Source organism: Candida albicans, chromosome 2 (genome assembly GCF_000182965.3).
Source record: "Candida albicans SC5314 chromosome 2, complete sequence".
NCBI classification, from domain to species: Eukaryota; Fungi; Ascomycota; class Pichiomycetes; order Serinales; family Debaryomycetaceae; genus Candida; species Candida albicans.
Genome location: NC_032090.1, coordinates 937,034 through 954,471, shown reverse-complemented (window position 1 = coordinate 954,471; position 17,438 = coordinate 937,034). Strand labels below are relative to the sequence as shown.

Here is a 17,438-nt window from a genome sequence, read left to right as displayed (position 1 = left end):
TAGCTTTGCAATTACATTCAAATTAACCAGTATCTGTTTCTTTGATTCAAAATTCTTGGACACTTTCAACATTGATATCGAATAGTTGACACTTGATTAACATTAACAACAAATACTTGACTAAAGAAGATTTAAAACTAATTGTTTGTTTGTTTGTGTGGTAGTGCATATAACTCAATTATTCCAATTCTACCCAATAATATTAAAGCAAATCCAATTACGCAAAATTTTTTTTTTTTTCCTGCTTTACCCAAATTCCAATATTCTTTTAATAAACTCCTAATAAAAAACATCTTGGGTTTTCTCTCTCTCTCTCTCTCCAATAAGCATACAATTAATTTTTTTTTTAAAAAAAATTTCCCAATTGTGAAACCCAATCAATTAAAACCCATAAAAAAAAATATAGACAACATTTTCCATCATCATCATCACCATCATCATCTTATCATTGCTCAATAGTAAACTTTAATTTCAACTTTCTTCCTCCATTTAACACTTCACAGTATACTTCACTACCTTTCAATATATTTATAGATTACAATTGATAAACACACCTAACAAACAAATCATAAACTATGCTTAGCAATTTTAAAATAAAACCACGCACATTACTACGTGGATTAGCCACTGCTGCTGCTGACCCAGCTGCCAATCCTAATAGAGTACATGGTGGATTAAAAGATCAAGATCGTATATTTCAAAATGTTTATGGAACTTATGGTCATGATTTGAAATCTGCTCAAAAAATGGGTGATTGGTATAAAACTAAAGAAATTATATTAAAAGGAGATAAATGGATTATTGATGAGATGAAAAAATCCGGATTAAGAGGTCGTGGAGGTGCTGGTTTCCCCTCAGGTTTAAAATGGTCATTTATGAATCCGCCAGGTTGGGAAAAAAATGTTGGACCAAGATATTTGGTGGTTAATGCTGATGAAGGGGAACCAGGTACTTGTAAAGATAGAGAAATCATTAGAAAAGATCCTCATAAATTAGTTGAAGGTTGTTTATTAGCTGGTAGAGCTATGAATGCCACTGCTGCTTATATTTATATTAGAGGTGAATTTTATAATGAAACAGTTGTTTTACAAAATGCCATTAATGAAGCTTATAAAGCAGGATTGATAGGTAAAAATGCATGTGGATCAGGTTATGATTTTGATATTTATATTCATCGTGGTATGGGTGCCTATATTTGTGGTGAAGAAACCGCTTTGATTGAATCCATCGAAGGTAAAGCTGGTAAACCAAGATTGAAGCCACCTTTCCCAGCTGGTGTTGGTTTATTTGGTAGACCAACTACTGTTGCCAATGTTGAAAGTGTATCAGTTGCTCCTACTATTTTAAGAAGAGGTGGTGATTGGTTTGCTTCATTTGGTCGTGAAAGAAATGCCGGTACCAAATTGTTTTGTATTTCTGGACATGTTAATGAACCATGTACTGTTGAAGAAGAAATGTCGATCCCATTGAAAGAATTGTTAGAAAAACATTGTGGTGGTATTGTTGGTGGTTGGGATAATTTATTAGGAGTTATTCCTGGTGGATCCTCAGTGCCTATTATGCCTAAAGAAACATGTGACAATGTTTTAATGGATTATGATGCCTTGAGAGATGTTGGCTCCGGGTTAGGTACTGCTGCTGTTATTGTCATGAATAAACAAACAGATATTATAAGGGCAATTCAAAGATTTTCTCATTTCTATAAACATGAATCTTGTGGTCAATGTACTCCATGTCGTGAAGGTACCACTTGGTTACAAAGAATGATGGATAGATTTTACACTGGTCAAGCCACTGAAAAGGAAATTGATCAAATTTTTGAATTGACTAAAGAAATTGAAGGTCACACTATTTGCGCCTTGGGTGATGCTGCTGCTTGGCCAGTTCAAGGTTTAATCAAATCATTTAGACCAGTTATGGTAGATAGAATTAAAGAATTCCAACAAAAACACGCTGGTGAACACCTTGAATATGGTGGATGGGTTGATGGTGGTAAAGTAAAGAATGGTGTTGTTATTGACAATCCATTACCATCTGGCCATCATTAGACGATAATTTTGAAAAATAACCAAATTTTTTTTGTCACATCCTTAATTATTCATTTGCATATTTATTATTATTACCATTACCATTTTCCCACCTTGATGGTTTGATTGAGATTTGTCGTTTCTATTTGTTATATTCGAATGGAAATTCATTACAATGATTTTCCTTTAAACCAACTTACACAATTTACCATTGACGTAATATATATATATATATAGTATTTGATTTTAAAATATGTATGTATACTAGTATAAAGTTTATTATTTTGATTTTTAATTATAGAATTGATTTTTGTAAAAACTTGTATGTAATAGAGGCACCTGTTTCGTTATATATATAAGTCAAATGATCAACTTCGGGTATAACTTGAACCGACTCTTTAAACGGCACGAAAAAAAAAAAAGTCATCTGAATGACAATCGAATCATCATCATTATTATCGTTATCTTGACAAACTTCATCAAGGACTCTCTACCCCTATTTTAAACTTATATAATGTAACTTCAAATCCAGATCTTCACATAGTTAATATTGCTGTTACTACTACTTATTGTTCTTTGTTGAGCAATTAAGCCATTTAAGAGAATACCTTTTTTATTTTTTCCATAGGCTGATTATTATTGTTGTTGTTGTCGTTAAGGTTTGTGTAATATATGGAAGGAGATGGGTTTTGATCACCGACTATAAAATTTCATGCTGCGGTTTTATCAAACCCATTTTTTTGTCAAATAATTCAAACCATTATAAGAAATAGGGGCTTGTTAGACGAATTGAATAGACGATTGAACTCTATGAGAATCTCATAGTATTAGTTAACCTAATTTAAACATGTCTTAGACATACTGATGATATTATTATTAATTGTATCTTCCCGCTAACAACTCCGACAAACAAAAAAAAAATTTTTTTGATTTCCAATCAGACAGCAAAAAAAAAACAGCATCAATCAATCAACCAATTTCATTTTCATTTCAATCCTAAAAGACCCTTTTTATTAATAATCATTACAAACTCCCCTTTTCTTTCTTCTTCTTCTTATTTTTTCTTTTAGAAGCTTATTAATTTTAAATTTCTCTCTCTATCTTAACAATGAAGGTGTCTAAATTTTTATTCACCTTAACTTTATTATCTTCCAGTTGTCTAGCCATCATTGAAAATATTGATGGTTCAATAGAAGATACTGATTCATTACTCACAAAAACCGTTGACAAATCAAGTCATAAACTAGGTGTTCAACCACTAGAAGATGAAGATAATCATCCAACACCAAAACATGCTAAACAACCATTAGATCCATATAAAAACGGTGGTAAACTTGGTCATGAGTCATCGTCATCATCATCATTATCATCATCATCATCTAATCAAGATCAAGAACTCCCAGATACTTCATATAACGCGTTTATTATGTCAATTTCCATGATTATTGTTTCTGAAATTGGTGATAAAACATTTTTAATTGCTGCATTAATGGCCATGAGAAATTCCCGAATTGTGGTATTTTCAGCAGCATTTTCTTCGTTGGTCGTAATGACAGTATTATCAGGAATTGTTGGTCATGCATTACCTACATTAATTTCACAAAGATTAACACAATTTTTAGCATCAGCATTGTTTATTATATTTGGAGTGAAATTATTAAGAGAAGGATTAGCTATGAGTAAAGATGTTGGTGTTGATGAAGAAATGGCAGAAGTTGAAGAAGAAATTGCCATGAGTAAATTAAATACTCAAATGAATGATATTGAAGGTGGTGGTGTATCTAATACCGAGGGAGTAACTAACTCTTCTATTTCAAATAATAATACTCCAGTTTATGCTGAAATTGGTAATCAGATTCAAAATTTGGCAACATTTGTATTTACACCAGTTTGGATTCAAGTATTTGTCATGACATTTTTAGGTGAATGGGGTGATAGATCACAAATTGCTACTATTGCTATGGCTGCTGGGTCCGAATATTGGTTTGTTATTTTTGGTGCTATTATTGGTCACGGACTTTGTACTGCTGCTGCTTGTATTGGTGGTAAATATTTAGCTAAAAAAATTTCCATGAGAAATGTTACCATTGGTGGAGCCATTGCATTTTTTATTTTTTCAATTTTGTATTTTTATGATGCTTATTATGGTATTGAAAGTTAAAACTGCTTCTTTATCTTTGTTCTTTATAAAATGATAAAGACTGATAGAAGATTTTAAGGGGCGGAGTGAAACTGTCGTTATTGTTGTTGTAACTATATTTATTAGATTCAAGTATAACATATACACACATATTCATATGTTGAGTTTCTTCCTTATCTAGTACAATCTCTATATAGATCAGAAACAACAATAGATATATCACCCATTATAAACACACAGTAATATTACATAAACCACCATCTTGTTCTTCTTCTACTTCATCCCCCCCCTCTCCTAAAAATTTCATATCTGTCCTTGACACATAAATTTCAATACTTGATTTGGATGTAAACTTTTTTGACCACCAGCAGTTATTTTCAATTCAATTTGTTCCCGTTCAAATTCTTTATCCTTTTTCTCTTTAATTTCTTGTTTCCCTTGAGGAGTTTCCATATGATCTAATTCTTCTACTGTATGAAATCCATAAAATTGAAATTCATCACGTAAATCTTGAATTTTGGCAAGACACCATTGTACCCATTGATCGATTTTTAATATATCAATTTCAACTTGTTGATTATCCAACTTATTTTTGGTTTCATTTTCCATTATTAATTTAGCTCCATTTATCCATTCATCAACTTCAGGAGCAACTTTTTTCCTTAATAATGTTGTCAACATATTTTCATGAGCCGAAGTTGGGAAAATTGGTGTTGGATAAACATTAGTATTACGTAAAAGATCTTCATTATTATATAATTGATTAGTTATTGACATTAATTGAGTAATTAATACTTGAAATTGATTTTGAAAATACAGATATGAAGGTAATTTTATTTTTTGAGGATGTCGATTATGATTATTTATTTGATCAGCTAATTTAGTTAATGATTGACGAATTTGATTTAATCGATTTCTAATTGATTCTAATACATCATAAGGAATTTGACTAAAATCTGTCGAAGGTAATGATGTTGTTGTTGGAACTGATGGTGAATTAGGGTTAAATGGTGTTTGACTCATGATATGTGGTATCTAGACAAGTTGAGTTATTGTGAAATAGAATTTGATAGGGTCTGTAGAAGAGATGTTTTATTGATGTTGATGATAAGTTTTTTCAAATTTGTACTGCCTTATAAATCTCAAAGCCAAAAAAAGAAAAAAATAGAATTATCAACAAAATCAAATCTTTAAAAACTCCATCTCTCAGTTTAAAAAAAAAAACAACACCACCTCCAATCCAAGATGATAAGAGGAAATTGGAGTTTAGCTGATGAATTCAAAAAAAATGAAAAGAAACAAATTTCAAAAATTCAGCAACGTCAACGAGATAATCATAAACTTGAAAAATTGAAAGCTATAGATCCCATTCATTTATATTATAAAATTGATCGTCTTGATCAAACCCCCAATAAATCAGAAAAAGATAATTCATATTTAAATAAATTGAAAGAAGATTGGGATTTTATAATAAAACATAATTTACATTCTTCTAAATTAAAACCATTTTTAGAAAATCAACAAAAGAAACAGCAACAGAAACTAAGGCAACAAACTAAATTATGGGGTCAAAAATCTATTTATTTTAATCCTGAATTGAATCCATTAGGTAAAGTTCCTGAATTAGAAAATCTTCCATATAAATTGAAAGATTCTATTGAAAATTTAACAGTTCCTTTAAAGGGGAAACAAATAAATTATTCACCAGATCCCATTATTAAGGAATTACAAATAAAATGTCCTCCAGGCCAACCACCAAGGTTTTATAAATTGATTCAAAATACATCGAAGAAAAATAAGCATAATCTGAAATCAAACAATACTGAAGTATTGCCCGAATCAGAAACTATTGTCAACAACAATAGTTCAGAAGAAAATGATTCACCACATGAAGAGGAAGAGGAAGAGGAAGAAGAAGGAGGACCAGATTTTAAAAGATATAAACATAGCTGAAACAAAACACCTTGACTAAAAATTGATTTGCATCTATATAAAATTCTATCTACAAAAGCACCGAAATAATACAACAAAAGACTATTTATACAAATTACATTTTTTTTTTAAAAAAAAGAAATCACCAATCATCAATTAAACAAAGAAAGAAAGAAAAAAGGGAAGTTGAATAACGAAACTCTTCTTTTAATTTCGTTATAAAAAATATATACAAGTTTTAAATTTCCACTAATGACCAAACAATTTACCATTCAGATAATAATCTTACCACCAATTCCCAAGTTCCAAACATAATTATAGAATTAGGTACAGTTCTTAATAAATGAGGAGTTAATCCACCATACATACTACCAAATCCTTCTTCTTTAATAACCAATTTAAAGCATTGAATCAATCCAGTATATTTTGGTTTACCAGTGGATTCTAAAGGTGCTTGTCTTAATCTTGTTCTTACCACTTCATGAGGATAAGTGATTAAAGATGCCATAAATTTGGCTAAACCAGCAGCACCCGATCTTGCTGACCATTCTAGTATATGATCTTTAGTTGTTTTATTAGATGGATCATTACCATGGATTTGTAATGATCGTTTATTAATAAACATTCTCATTTGTTCATATAATACCCATTGAATAGTAGATTCAATCCCACCTAAATAAGAAGCACTCAATCCACGATATAAACTAGTGAAACCTTCATGTTTAATTATATGTTTAAAACAATCCCAAGAATTTTTATAATTTTTCCCTTTTGATTTATCCAATTGTAATCTTGTTTTAATTAACCAAATTGGATTTGTTGCCGTTGACGTTACAAATCCAGCATTTATCCCTGATACTAAATGTATCCAAGTTTCTTCTTGTCTTGGACCTTGAATGCTATTTGTTGGCGAAAAATTCCCAAGTAAAAATTCTTTTGTAGCACCATAAGTGAAAAAATTTATTGATCTTGCCGGTATCACACCAACTAAATTTGGTCCTAATCCTTTGAATAATGATGATGCACCTTCATTAATATACATTCCTCTTAATACTGATCCAGTTTCACTTAAATGTTGCCATGCTTGAATTATAGGATTTCCCGATTTAGGAATCTTGTTATACATTGAATGATACACATCTGATTGTAATCTTGTCTTGACAACATCTAATGGACATGTCACTACAGCACCAACGGTACCACCAATACCTCCAGCAACAAAATGTACCCATGGTTTAGGTTTAGGTTTTGGTTTCTCATTGGTAGTGGTGCTGATACTACTCACATTATCTAGTTTTTGTTGTGATTCATTAGTAGTTGCAATGGAAACAAGTGGATTGATGCCACTTTCAAGATCTTCAGCAGTTTTAAAAGTTGAGGATTTTTCATCTGATGCTAAAAATGGATAAGCAGTTTCGGCATCTCTTTCCAATACTTGTAGACGTTTCTTTTCCTCTTCTGTCATTATCTTTCTCTTTTAGGTTGAATGGTATGGTATGGTATGATATTAAACAAGGGGGGGATTGACCAGTAACTCTATAAAACAAAAAAATCCCAAAATCTAAAATAAGCAAAGACAAATATCAACCAAAATGGAATTAAAGAAATGATTATAACTATTAGTATTTATAAGATTTAAGTAAGTAAGGGATAATACAATTTAAACAGAGAAACAAATTTTTTTCTTTCCTTTATGGAAAATTTTGAGATGTGTAAATTGTGGAAAAAAAAACAGTAAGCATTAATTGTTATGTATGTATGCAGAAAGGGTTAAATTAGTTTGTACTAAAGCAACGTTTCAATTTTTTAAGACTTAGATATCACGCAACTGAAACACAACTGAAGAACTTTCCAATCAAAAGTGTGTTTGTAATTCCCTGTAACACATCCCAAGTTTACACTCATGACACATTTTCTATTCTCATTAATACTATTTACAAAAAACATACTTTAACTCCATTTCGAGACACCCTATTTAAGTGTTTTAATAAAATTATCAAGATTATACTCTTCTTCATATTGTGATTCATCCCATAAATCAGCCAATTCACCAACAGCTCCAGCTGCTTTACCAGTAAGACCACCAGTAATATCATCTGGTATATCTCCATTAGTGGATGCACCACCACCACCATTGGTATCGGTTTCTTCTTTAACTGGTTCTTCAACTTTGGCACCATTTCCAGTATCATCAACGTCAAACAAGTCCAACAATTGATTTGTATCCATTGATTGTAAACCAGCATTCTGTTGATTCACAATTGTCGAAGCAATATTCATCTTGAATTTTTGTAATCCCATGATTTTCTCTTCTAAAGTATCTTTAGTGATTAATCGATAAACATTAACCACTTTCTTTTGACCCAATCTATGAGCACGATCCATGGCTTGTAAATCATTCATTGGATTCCAATCATGTTCAACAAATATAACCGTATCAGCACCAGTCAAATTAAGACCTAACCCACCAACTTTTGTAGTCAACAATAATACATCGATCGAGGGGTCCTCATTAAATTTCCTAACTATCGATTGACGATCTCTTGGATCAGTACTACCATCCAATCTCATAAATGTCACCGATGGTAAGTATTTCCGTAACAATTCATTCTCAACTATATCCAACATATCTTTCAATTGACAGAAAATTAATGCTCTATGCTCTGAAATCACCCCATCGGCTGAAATAAGTTGTTGTTGTTGTTGCTGTTGAAGACTTTTCTTTTTCAGAACGTTGTTGTTATACTCTGAATCTTGTGACCCAATACCACATTCCAATAATAAGTTTTTCAAAGAAAGTAATTTTGGTGCATGTTCGATATTTCTTAAATCTGTGTTTCTCGAAATTAAAAATTGATTAATTTCAGCATATTTAGGATGTTGCTCTGACATTACCAATGCTGGATGATTACATAATTTCCTCATGTATTGCAAAGCTTGGAAAACATGTGTTTTACCTTCCTTTTCAGAACCTTGCACATCAGTTTTGATAGTTTCCTTTTGAGTTTTAGCAAAATCTTTATATAATTTCTTTTGTAAATCACTCAATTCACAATAATAATCTTGAATGATCTTTGGTGGCAAATCAGACAAAACATCCTCTTTAAGACGACGCAACATAAATGGCAATACTTGTTTATGCAATGATTCCATTGCCAAAGCCCCAGCTTCTTGCTCTTTAGAAGAGGTTTTACTATTTCTACTAGCAGCAATTGGTTTAGCAAATTTTTCATGGAAAACTTTTTCAGTACCTAAAAACCCCGGCATCAAGAAATCAAATAATGACCATAATTCTAAAACATTATTTTGAATTGGTGTACCGGATAAAATTAACCTATGCTCAGCTTTCACTCGTTTGACTGATTTTGATAACTTGGAACTGGCGTTTTTGATGATATGCCCTTCATCCAATACACAGTAGTTGTAATCATGTTTTGTCAAGGATTCAACATCATTTCGGCAAACATCATATGAAGTAACAACAACATCGGCATCAGGTATTTGACCTCGCAAAGGGATTCTAATACTTGGACTTCCAGCATATACAAGTACTTTCATAAATGGTGCATATTGATTGATTTCTTGTTCCCAATGACCTATCAAGGAAGGTGGACAAATCACCAATGAAGGCAATTTTCGATATTCTGCTGACCCAGTTTCTTTGAAATTTTCTTCTCTAATATGGTGATCGGAAGACACAATACAAATAGTTTGTAATGTTTTACCTAGACCCATATCGTCACACAAAATACCATGTAAATGATACTTGTTTAAAAATGCCAACCAATTAACCCCTTCTTGTTGATATTTACGTAAAGTAGCTTTAATGGTAACTGGTAAATCAAATGATTTAATCTTAGTAGGATCCATCATTTGTTGAATGAAATCTCTTTCCCTATCTCTGCCTTCAAGCAATTCTTGTGGCATATCTTCTGGATCGGGAATCCCAGCTTCTAATGGTACCAATTTAATAATTGATGCAAAAGTGGTAGCAGCCAAGACACGCACATCATGATCTGAATCACTCATTCTCCCCATTACTGGCACAATTAAAAACATCACATAGGGCAAGATACTTGCACCCATGGCAGCGGAAATGTGATAAACAGTTTCAATTGCCCCCTGTCTTTGTTTCACATCCCCAGCATTCTTCAACATTGGTAAAACTGAATTTACAATGAAAATGAATGCTTTAGCAGGAACCACAGAACAAATAGTGGCTAAACATTTAGCAGTAGAATATCTAAACACCGAGTATTCAGATTGTAAACCTGGCAAAAATAAATCCAAGTTATCAATAACTTCGGGGTACAATTCCTTATCCATTTTCGGAAATAAGGCACGAAGTATACCAAGAGCATCAATGACACTTTGACCTTTCAATTCATCTTGAGAGACTTCTTCTGTTTTCGATAAGTAACGCAAAGGTTCAATCATCATTTCTTTCAATTTGGTAACTTGATCAAACAATTTAGGTCCATAAATATGCACTAATTGATCTAAAGTCATCAAAGCACCATTACGTTTGATTTTGGCTTCACGAACAGCTCGTTCATGTGCAGCAGCATCTGTAGGGTCGATTTGAGCTTCTTCTTTTCTCAATGATAAAATATTTTCTTTGAAAATAACATTATGATGAAACTCAGGTACTTCTGAAGTATCAACACATAAAAATGCACATAAATTTTTCACAATTTTATCTGAAGCACCTTTTTTACCAACCTCAATAAGTTGTTGAACTAACCTGGCAACAGAAAAAACTGACCGTTTTTGGAGAACTAAAGTCTCTTCCAGTTTGACACTTTCCATTAATGACTTAATAATTGGGTTTAATTTCTTCGGCACACCGGCCAAAGCTAAACTTGCAGCTGCAAATCCTGCAAATATACTGTTTGCTCTTGATGTAAAAGCCAAACGAGATTCTTCCATAGCAACAAGGATTCTATGTTTAGCGTCTTCAAGAGCTTGATTAGCAGATAACCTATGAGTTGCCGACAAATGTTTTTTAAGCTTGACGAATGTTTCATTACAGATTTTCTCAGCAGTTTCGAGTCCAAATGCCCCTGGCCCAGCCTCTGCTTCACCTTGAACGACAACGGGGATTTGTGGAATTCTTGATGGAGATAATTTTGCTGCTGTTACAAATACGTCAAATAATTGCAAACAAGATGTTCTAACTGCTTTCAATGTAGGAACCAATTCTCGGAAATGTGGCAAACTTTCTGGTTCTTGTAAAACCTTGTTAAGTGAACCACTCAACAATGTAACGATTTTTTCATTTGGTTTCAAACCCCGTTCTTTCAAAGCCGTGGCATATTCTTCAACAATAAATGCACTTAATAAAACTGAGGTGGCATGACATGATTTCAAATATCCTGAAATTGCTTCAAAAATTTTTAATAATGTCTCTTCTGATTGCATGTATGACAATGTCTTACCAAATGCTGCCGAGGCAGCACATCTCATACCAATTAACTTATCGTAACCAACTAACATGACATCACCTTTATAAATTGGAGAATCAATGTTAACCTTTAAATCTTCAATAGGAATATCAGTAGTACTTTCATCTGGTTTACGCTTCTTGCCACGGCAATCGTCGTCGTTCAATGGGCCCAACATTTCTCCAGATGGTCTCATTATCAAGGTGGTGTTCATTGAATAAGTATGTCTTGAAATACCAATAGGAGTCATTGTTAAAGTCAACAAAGATTTTGACTGCTTTGTGAAGATCACATCAATATTAAATTTGTTATTGTTCATTTCAAGCAACAATTTCTCATACACTTGTGCTGATAAATTCAAAACATCGATATTTTGTTCCACCAATAGATTTTGATATACTAATCTCAAAGTCTTGGCGTTGATCCATGCTTTAGTGGAGCTGTCTTCAATTGACAAAAACTCCAATATTGTTCTCAATACGGCTTTCCGCACATTTGTAATAGAGTGTCTCAAGAATGGAAACAATCTGGGGACAAGATTTTCAAAAGAGTTTTCTTTGTTTTCGTTAGCATCCTGTTGCATTATTTCAATGACTTCCTTGTGACTGCATAGTTTTGCCAATAAATCCATCACAGACCCAATTGATGCAGACAAATCGTCTCGTAAGTTGACAAGACAATCCCATATTACAGTCAACAATGTACCAATGACATTTTTTCTTGTAGTTACAAACTGTGAAGCAATTGGAGTAAGTGTCAATGCTGCTACTGATTGGACATCATCATCACTTTCTTTCAAACCACTTAGTACCATGGTAACCACGTCGTCAAACATTTCAGGGTTAGCTAGCAATATATCAGTTCTAACACTAACAAGATAACGCACTCCTAGTATACCACCATGTTTGGCTTCCCAGCATTTTGCAACCATATCTTTTTGTAAAACCATTGAATTCAAGCAATGGAAAATTCTGATAACAGTTTCTTCGTTCAAATGTATCAACAATGCGGCTAACGTCTGAGCTGCAGACTCACGAACCGGAGCAACCACAGTATCTGACACATAATCGCCAAATCTATCAAGGACAAATATCACACATATTCTAACAGCTAAATCTTCTAAAGTAGCGGCATTGTTGGTGTCATTTTCTTGTAGAGTTTTGTTCATTACTCTTCCAGCACCTTTCCCGTGCTTTTTCACCAACTCTCTCAAACCCAAAGCCGCACCATGCCTTATTTCCCATTGATCATCAAACAAATCAGCTAATAGCAATTCATAAACACCTTGAAATTGCCAAATTAGTCCTGCCACCTTATTTTGTTGGGATAATAGGGGCGACAATTCTGAACTTTTCGTCTCAACCACTAATTTATTCCCACCTTGCTGAGATGTAACATCAAATTGTGGAGTTGAATCCTTAGAATCTATATCCATTCCTTCCCCATTTTCTATCATTTGTCTCGATAAAGAACTTTGAGATATATCAACTGAACGGATTTTATTGGCGCCGTTTTTGGCATTTGCTTTAGCTTTCCTCCTTTGCATAGCTTTTAATCTAGCACTTGATACTGGTTTATTTGAACCAGTTGGTGGAGCCGGTGAAGTACTTGCTGATGCTAGATTGTCATGTTGTTGTTGTGTGCCGGGTTCTTGCTTTATTATTGGTTCCTCTTTTGTGTGTGCATTAGGTGAGCTTTCTTTGGATAAGTCTGATTTTGTCTCTTCTTTCGGTATTATACTTGATCTATGTCTTTTAATTCTACCGAGTAATGTCACATCATTGATATAATCTTCGCGATCGGTGTCATCCAGTTTCGATGCTAAAAGTTTGGTGCCACATTTGATCAATTCGTGTAGACTGAAGGAGTCAAAATTGATTAAATTGGATAAATTTTTAGTGAGTTTCTGTAGTTCTTCGTCTTGTTCCTTCTTTATTATAATTTCATCTTCAGGGAACTCTTTTTTAACTATTGGATCTGTCTCTATTTCTTCTTTGACAAATACTTGTTCTGCATCTTTTTCCAATTTTATTTGTTTCTCTGAATTGGGGTCCCATAAAGGAGCATTATTAACAATACCGCCAAATGCTCTGGCTGCAGAAATTCTCGTTTCCCATTTTTTCGATTTCAAGTATGGATAAACTCTTCCTAATAAATTGATTGTGTCTTCTGGATGGGCTTTAGCTAGATCAGATAATTGATCTGCTGCAGTGTTTCTAATGAATGGTGTTGATCCTGTCTCCAATAATACTACTAATCGATCTAATCTTGACATTTTTCAGAAATATTTTTAAGTATTGATGTTTGGATGTTTGTGGCTGTAAAAAAAAATGGAAACCCAAAATAAGGTTAAGTCGTGTATATAAATGTCAAGGAGTAGGATAATGTGCAACTCTCTCTCTCTCTTTGAGAAAAAAAAAATGTTCAATCAACAGATGATGTATAGCGTAATAGTAATAATAGGGGAAAGGGGAGGGAGGTAGTGTATAATTGGATGATTTTTAAATTTTTTGTCTGGTGTTGATGAATTGTCGTTGCCTTTTTTTTTTGGGAAAAATTAATCGATATTTATATTCAAGTTTGGAATTGGAAATTTTTTTTATTTTTTTTTTACTGCTGCTGCGTATTTCATTTTCTGTTGGTTAGTTTGTTTGTTTGTTTGTACCCTCTCATTGGAACACCTTCTTCTTCTTCTTCTTCTACTTCTACTTCCACTTCTACTTCACGTAAATTTATTTTTTTTAAAAAAAAACCACACGCGGATGGTACAAACAACAACAGAATAAGTTAATACCTAAACCCAAATATAACAACAACAGCAACAACGACAGCAAATCCAATTTCCTTGAATTGATTTATCTTTTCTTGATTTCATTTGTTGAGTTTTGTTTTTGTTTTTTGGTAGTTAAACAAATCTGTGTTTCTCCCGTTAAAAGATAGACTAGTTTTTATTGAAGAAACGTCAAAAGGGGGTGCAACAATGGATCATTTTAGTCTTGTTCAGTTCACCCGACCTTTGTAACAAAATCCATCTGCAGATTATTTTCAAGATAATAACTAACCCCATTAATTGACCAATTACTCAACACCTATCATTGACCGGTATATGTAATTTCCAAATCCCCTTAAAACATACTGATTGAACACCTCAACTATTATCTACATCAAATTTCCTTTACGTTGACACTGGTCGTTTATTTAATATCAAACAATGAGTTTTTCCTTTCAAACTTTTTTTTGTTTTTTTTTCAGTAGAAACTTTAAAAACAATTTTTGACGGTAGCCATTTATTCGAGGTTTGACTGCCTTGGTATTGTTTGAAGCTGCTACCAAACCAAAAAATACAAAGCCGGGTAAGCTATATAAATACTATCAAGAAAAATTGTCGTGTATGATTTTCAATTATTTTTTCATCACTTTTTTTCTTTCTTTCTTTCTTTCTTACTGGTGTTGCTCTAGCATATTCTCTAATTGCATTTACCATTCATTCATTAATTTAACCTATAAACAGTACATTCTATGGAATTACCCAATATAATAGACATTCTAGGAAAACTTTTGTTCTCTTGCTGCTCTTGCCTCTTTCTTTTTGTTTGAAATATCTTCACCACTGGCATTATAACTGACATTTGTGTCTTGGTTCATTGGATTTTCTGGTGATTTTTGGAATTCTTTGAATATTAAATTCTTGATTTGATTCAATCTTAAACCAGGATTTTCTTTTCTAACTTCTGGTAATCTTTTTTCTTCATATGCATTATAAGCAGCTTTAACTCTTCTTTCTGGATGTCTATCGATATCTTTATTAGAAACACCACCACCAGTTCCAGTCAATGACAAAGCCTCCAATGCACTATCAAGCCCACTAGCACTCAATTCAGGGATATCTTTATTATAATCCAAGAAATCATCAATTTTACCTGTTCTTCTTTGAGCCACTTTTTCGGCACCTCTATTTTTAGCTTTTGTTGGTTTGGAAGGCATACTTGCTTCTTCTGCAGCTAGTAAGGCATCACGTTCAGCTTTTTTACGTGCTGCTTCTTCCTTTTTGAACTGTTCATCTTCCTTCTTTTTATTCCCCTTTTTGGAACCTTGAGACCATTCTGCTGCTTCTTCTTGTTCTAATTTATCCATGGCTTCTTGCTTCTTTTTAGCTGCTTGTTCAGCTTTACGGGCATTTCCAGCTGCCTTCTTGGAATTTTCTCCTGCGTTCTTTTTAGCCATTGTTGTTGTATTAAGTGGTTAAAAGAATATATGAATGGAAAGAAAGCAAATGTAAGGAGTTGGAGTTTTTTTTTCAATCACCAAAGGCGAAAAAAATAAAATCGTTTACACATAGAAATTTCTGTGAATTATGCGAATTATGGAAAAGGGTACATTTTTATTTTTACATTAAAGAATCAATAACCTATACATATGCAAACAAATTGAGGTATTACAATTTATTAGGTCTAAATACAACTCTTCCTGTTAATTTACCATTAGCCAAATCTTCAAGATATTGTGGCAAAGAATTGAAATCAGCAACATGAACATTAGGTTTAATTAAACCCTTTGCAACCCATTCCATACATTCAACTTGTTCGGCAGAATGACCACCAAAATTGAAAATGATTTCAACTTCACGAATCCCCAATTTATAATTTGGAATTAATAATTTTGATCTTCCTAACCCTACCATTACTATTTTACCTCGTCTTTTAATAAATTTATCAGAATTATTGAATGTTGGTTGAATACCGACAAAGTCAAAAATCACATCAAATGACATTGGTTCATGCTTGGATTTTCCAATATCGGTATGGAATTCATTAGCACCATATTCCAATGCCAATTTCTCAACGGCACCTTTGACATCAGATGCAACAATATAACAACCGTAATTTTTCAATATTTGAACGGCATTCAATCCCAATCCTCCACATCCTTGTACTAATACTTTTGATGTTGGTGTTAACAAATGTCTGACTTTTTGTATAGCATGGAATGGAGTCAATACTGAATCGGTAGTGACTGCGGCTTGTTCAAAACTGACACCTTCAGGGATTGGTAATAAAGTACGTAAATTTTTGACTAACAAATATTGTTGAAAACCACCATCTTCATTCAACCCGTAGGCTTGATGACTCAGATCACAAACACCATCATATCCTTTACGACATGAATCACACATTCCACAAGCTTTAGCAATTTGTAAAGCAAATCTAGCACCTTTTTTATAATTTGGATCGTTAACTAATTGTTCACCAACAGCACTAACAGATCCGGCAATTTCATGACCCATGACAAATTTTGTAGCTAATGGAATTGGAGGTTTACTTTCAATTGGACCAGCAATTAATACATGGGGATCAGAAAGACATAATCCGGCAGCTTCCACTTTTAATAATACTTCATTTCCTTTTGGCGTTGGAATTGGGATATCAGTGAATTTTTGAATGTCTGAATATCCTTCGACGTATCCGTATCCTGATTGAGTTGGCATTATGGTTGTGTAATGTTTAAGATTGATTGTATAGTATATTATAAAATTGTAAATTTAAAAAAATAATTTTGGGAATTTAATTGAATATTTATGGTGATAATTTATTTCATGGAACAAGTAGTGTGTGAGAGAAAGAGGTGGGGTTATTTATAGGGGGACATACTTCCGATTTGTTCTCTCAGATTTCACTTTAATTCCTCGAAGTTATATTTAAATCACCCTGTTTTTTTGTATGGTTCTTTTTTTTCTCCACACACGGAACAATTTGATATTTATCCATTTCCTCAAGATGTGGAGAGAGATGCGATTTGCTCAAGTATCAACTACTACTAGTAGCATTACTAGGCTAATCCCACAAGTTTACATGGAAAAAGAAGGAAATGTAGCAGCAAAATCTAATATCTATATTA

At 32.9% G+C, this 17,438-nt stretch overlaps 8 protein-coding genes across 8 annotated transcripts; 3 read left to right on the top strand and 5 right to left on the bottom strand. All coding sequences in view use genetic code 12, as the record gives it.

Annotated features, from left to right (window-relative positions):
- Positions 1 to 575: 575 nt before the first annotated feature.
- Positions 576 to 2,048, top strand: NDH51 (Ndh51p; the record flags this gene model as incomplete). The annotated part of the gene is made up of 1 exon (XM_707828.1): positions 576 to 2,048. One exon carries the CDS (start codon positions 576 to 578, stop codon positions 2,046 to 2,048), a length of 1,473 nt encoding a protein of 490 aa, XP_712921.1.
- A 1,087-nt stretch (positions 2,049 to 3,135) lies between these two features.
- GDT1 (putative ribosome biosynthesis protein) lies at positions 3,136 to 4,188 on the top strand (the record flags this gene model as incomplete). The annotated part of the gene is made up of 1 exon (XM_707829.2): positions 3,136 to 4,188. The coding sequence occupies one exon, from the start codon at positions 3,136 to 3,138 to the stop codon at positions 4,186 to 4,188; it is 1,053 nt and encodes a 350-aa protein (XP_712922.2).
- A 282-nt stretch (positions 4,189 to 4,470) lies between these two features.
- MED8 (Med8p) lies at positions 4,471 to 5,190 on the bottom strand (the record flags this gene model as incomplete). The annotated part of the gene is made up of 1 exon (XM_707830.2): positions 4,471 to 5,190. One exon carries the CDS (start codon positions 5,188 to 5,190, stop codon positions 4,471 to 4,473), a length of 720 nt encoding a protein of 239 aa, XP_712923.2.
- Positions 5,191 to 5,412: 222 nt separating this feature from the next.
- CAALFM_C204520CA (uncharacterized protein) lies at positions 5,413 to 6,120 on the top strand (the record flags this gene model as incomplete). The annotated part of the gene is made up of 1 exon (XM_707831.1): positions 5,413 to 6,120. The coding sequence occupies one exon, from the start codon at positions 5,413 to 5,415 to the stop codon at positions 6,118 to 6,120; it is 708 nt and encodes a 235-aa protein (XP_712924.1).
- Positions 6,121 to 6,364: 244 nt separating this feature from the next.
- RIM2 (Rim2p) lies at positions 6,365 to 7,564 on the bottom strand (the record flags this gene model as incomplete). The annotated part of the gene is made up of 1 exon (XM_707832.1): positions 6,365 to 7,564. The coding sequence occupies one exon, from the start codon at positions 7,562 to 7,564 to the stop codon at positions 6,365 to 6,367; it is 1,200 nt and encodes a 399-aa protein (XP_712925.1).
- A 506-nt stretch (positions 7,565 to 8,070) lies between these two features.
- Positions 8,071 to 13,818, bottom strand: CAALFM_C204500WA (DNA-binding ATPase; the record flags this gene model as incomplete). Its single annotated transcript, XM_707835.2, has 1 exon — positions 8,071 to 13,818. The coding sequence occupies one exon, from the start codon at positions 13,816 to 13,818 to the stop codon at positions 8,071 to 8,073; it is 5,748 nt and encodes a 1,915-aa protein (XP_712928.2).
- Positions 13,819 to 15,089: 1,271 nt separating this feature from the next.
- CAALFM_C204490WA (uncharacterized protein) lies at positions 15,090 to 15,767 on the bottom strand (the record flags this gene model as incomplete). The annotated part of the gene is made up of 1 exon (XM_707836.2): positions 15,090 to 15,767. The coding sequence occupies one exon, from the start codon at positions 15,765 to 15,767 to the stop codon at positions 15,090 to 15,092; it is 678 nt and encodes a 225-aa protein (XP_712929.2).
- A 211-nt stretch (positions 15,768 to 15,978) lies between these two features.
- Positions 15,979 to 17,028, bottom strand: CAALFM_C204480WA (uncharacterized protein; the record flags this gene model as incomplete). Its single annotated transcript, XM_707837.2, has 1 exon — positions 15,979 to 17,028. One exon carries the CDS (start codon positions 17,026 to 17,028, stop codon positions 15,979 to 15,981), a length of 1,050 nt encoding a protein of 349 aa, XP_712930.2.
- Positions 17,029 to 17,438: the final 410 nt, after the last annotated feature.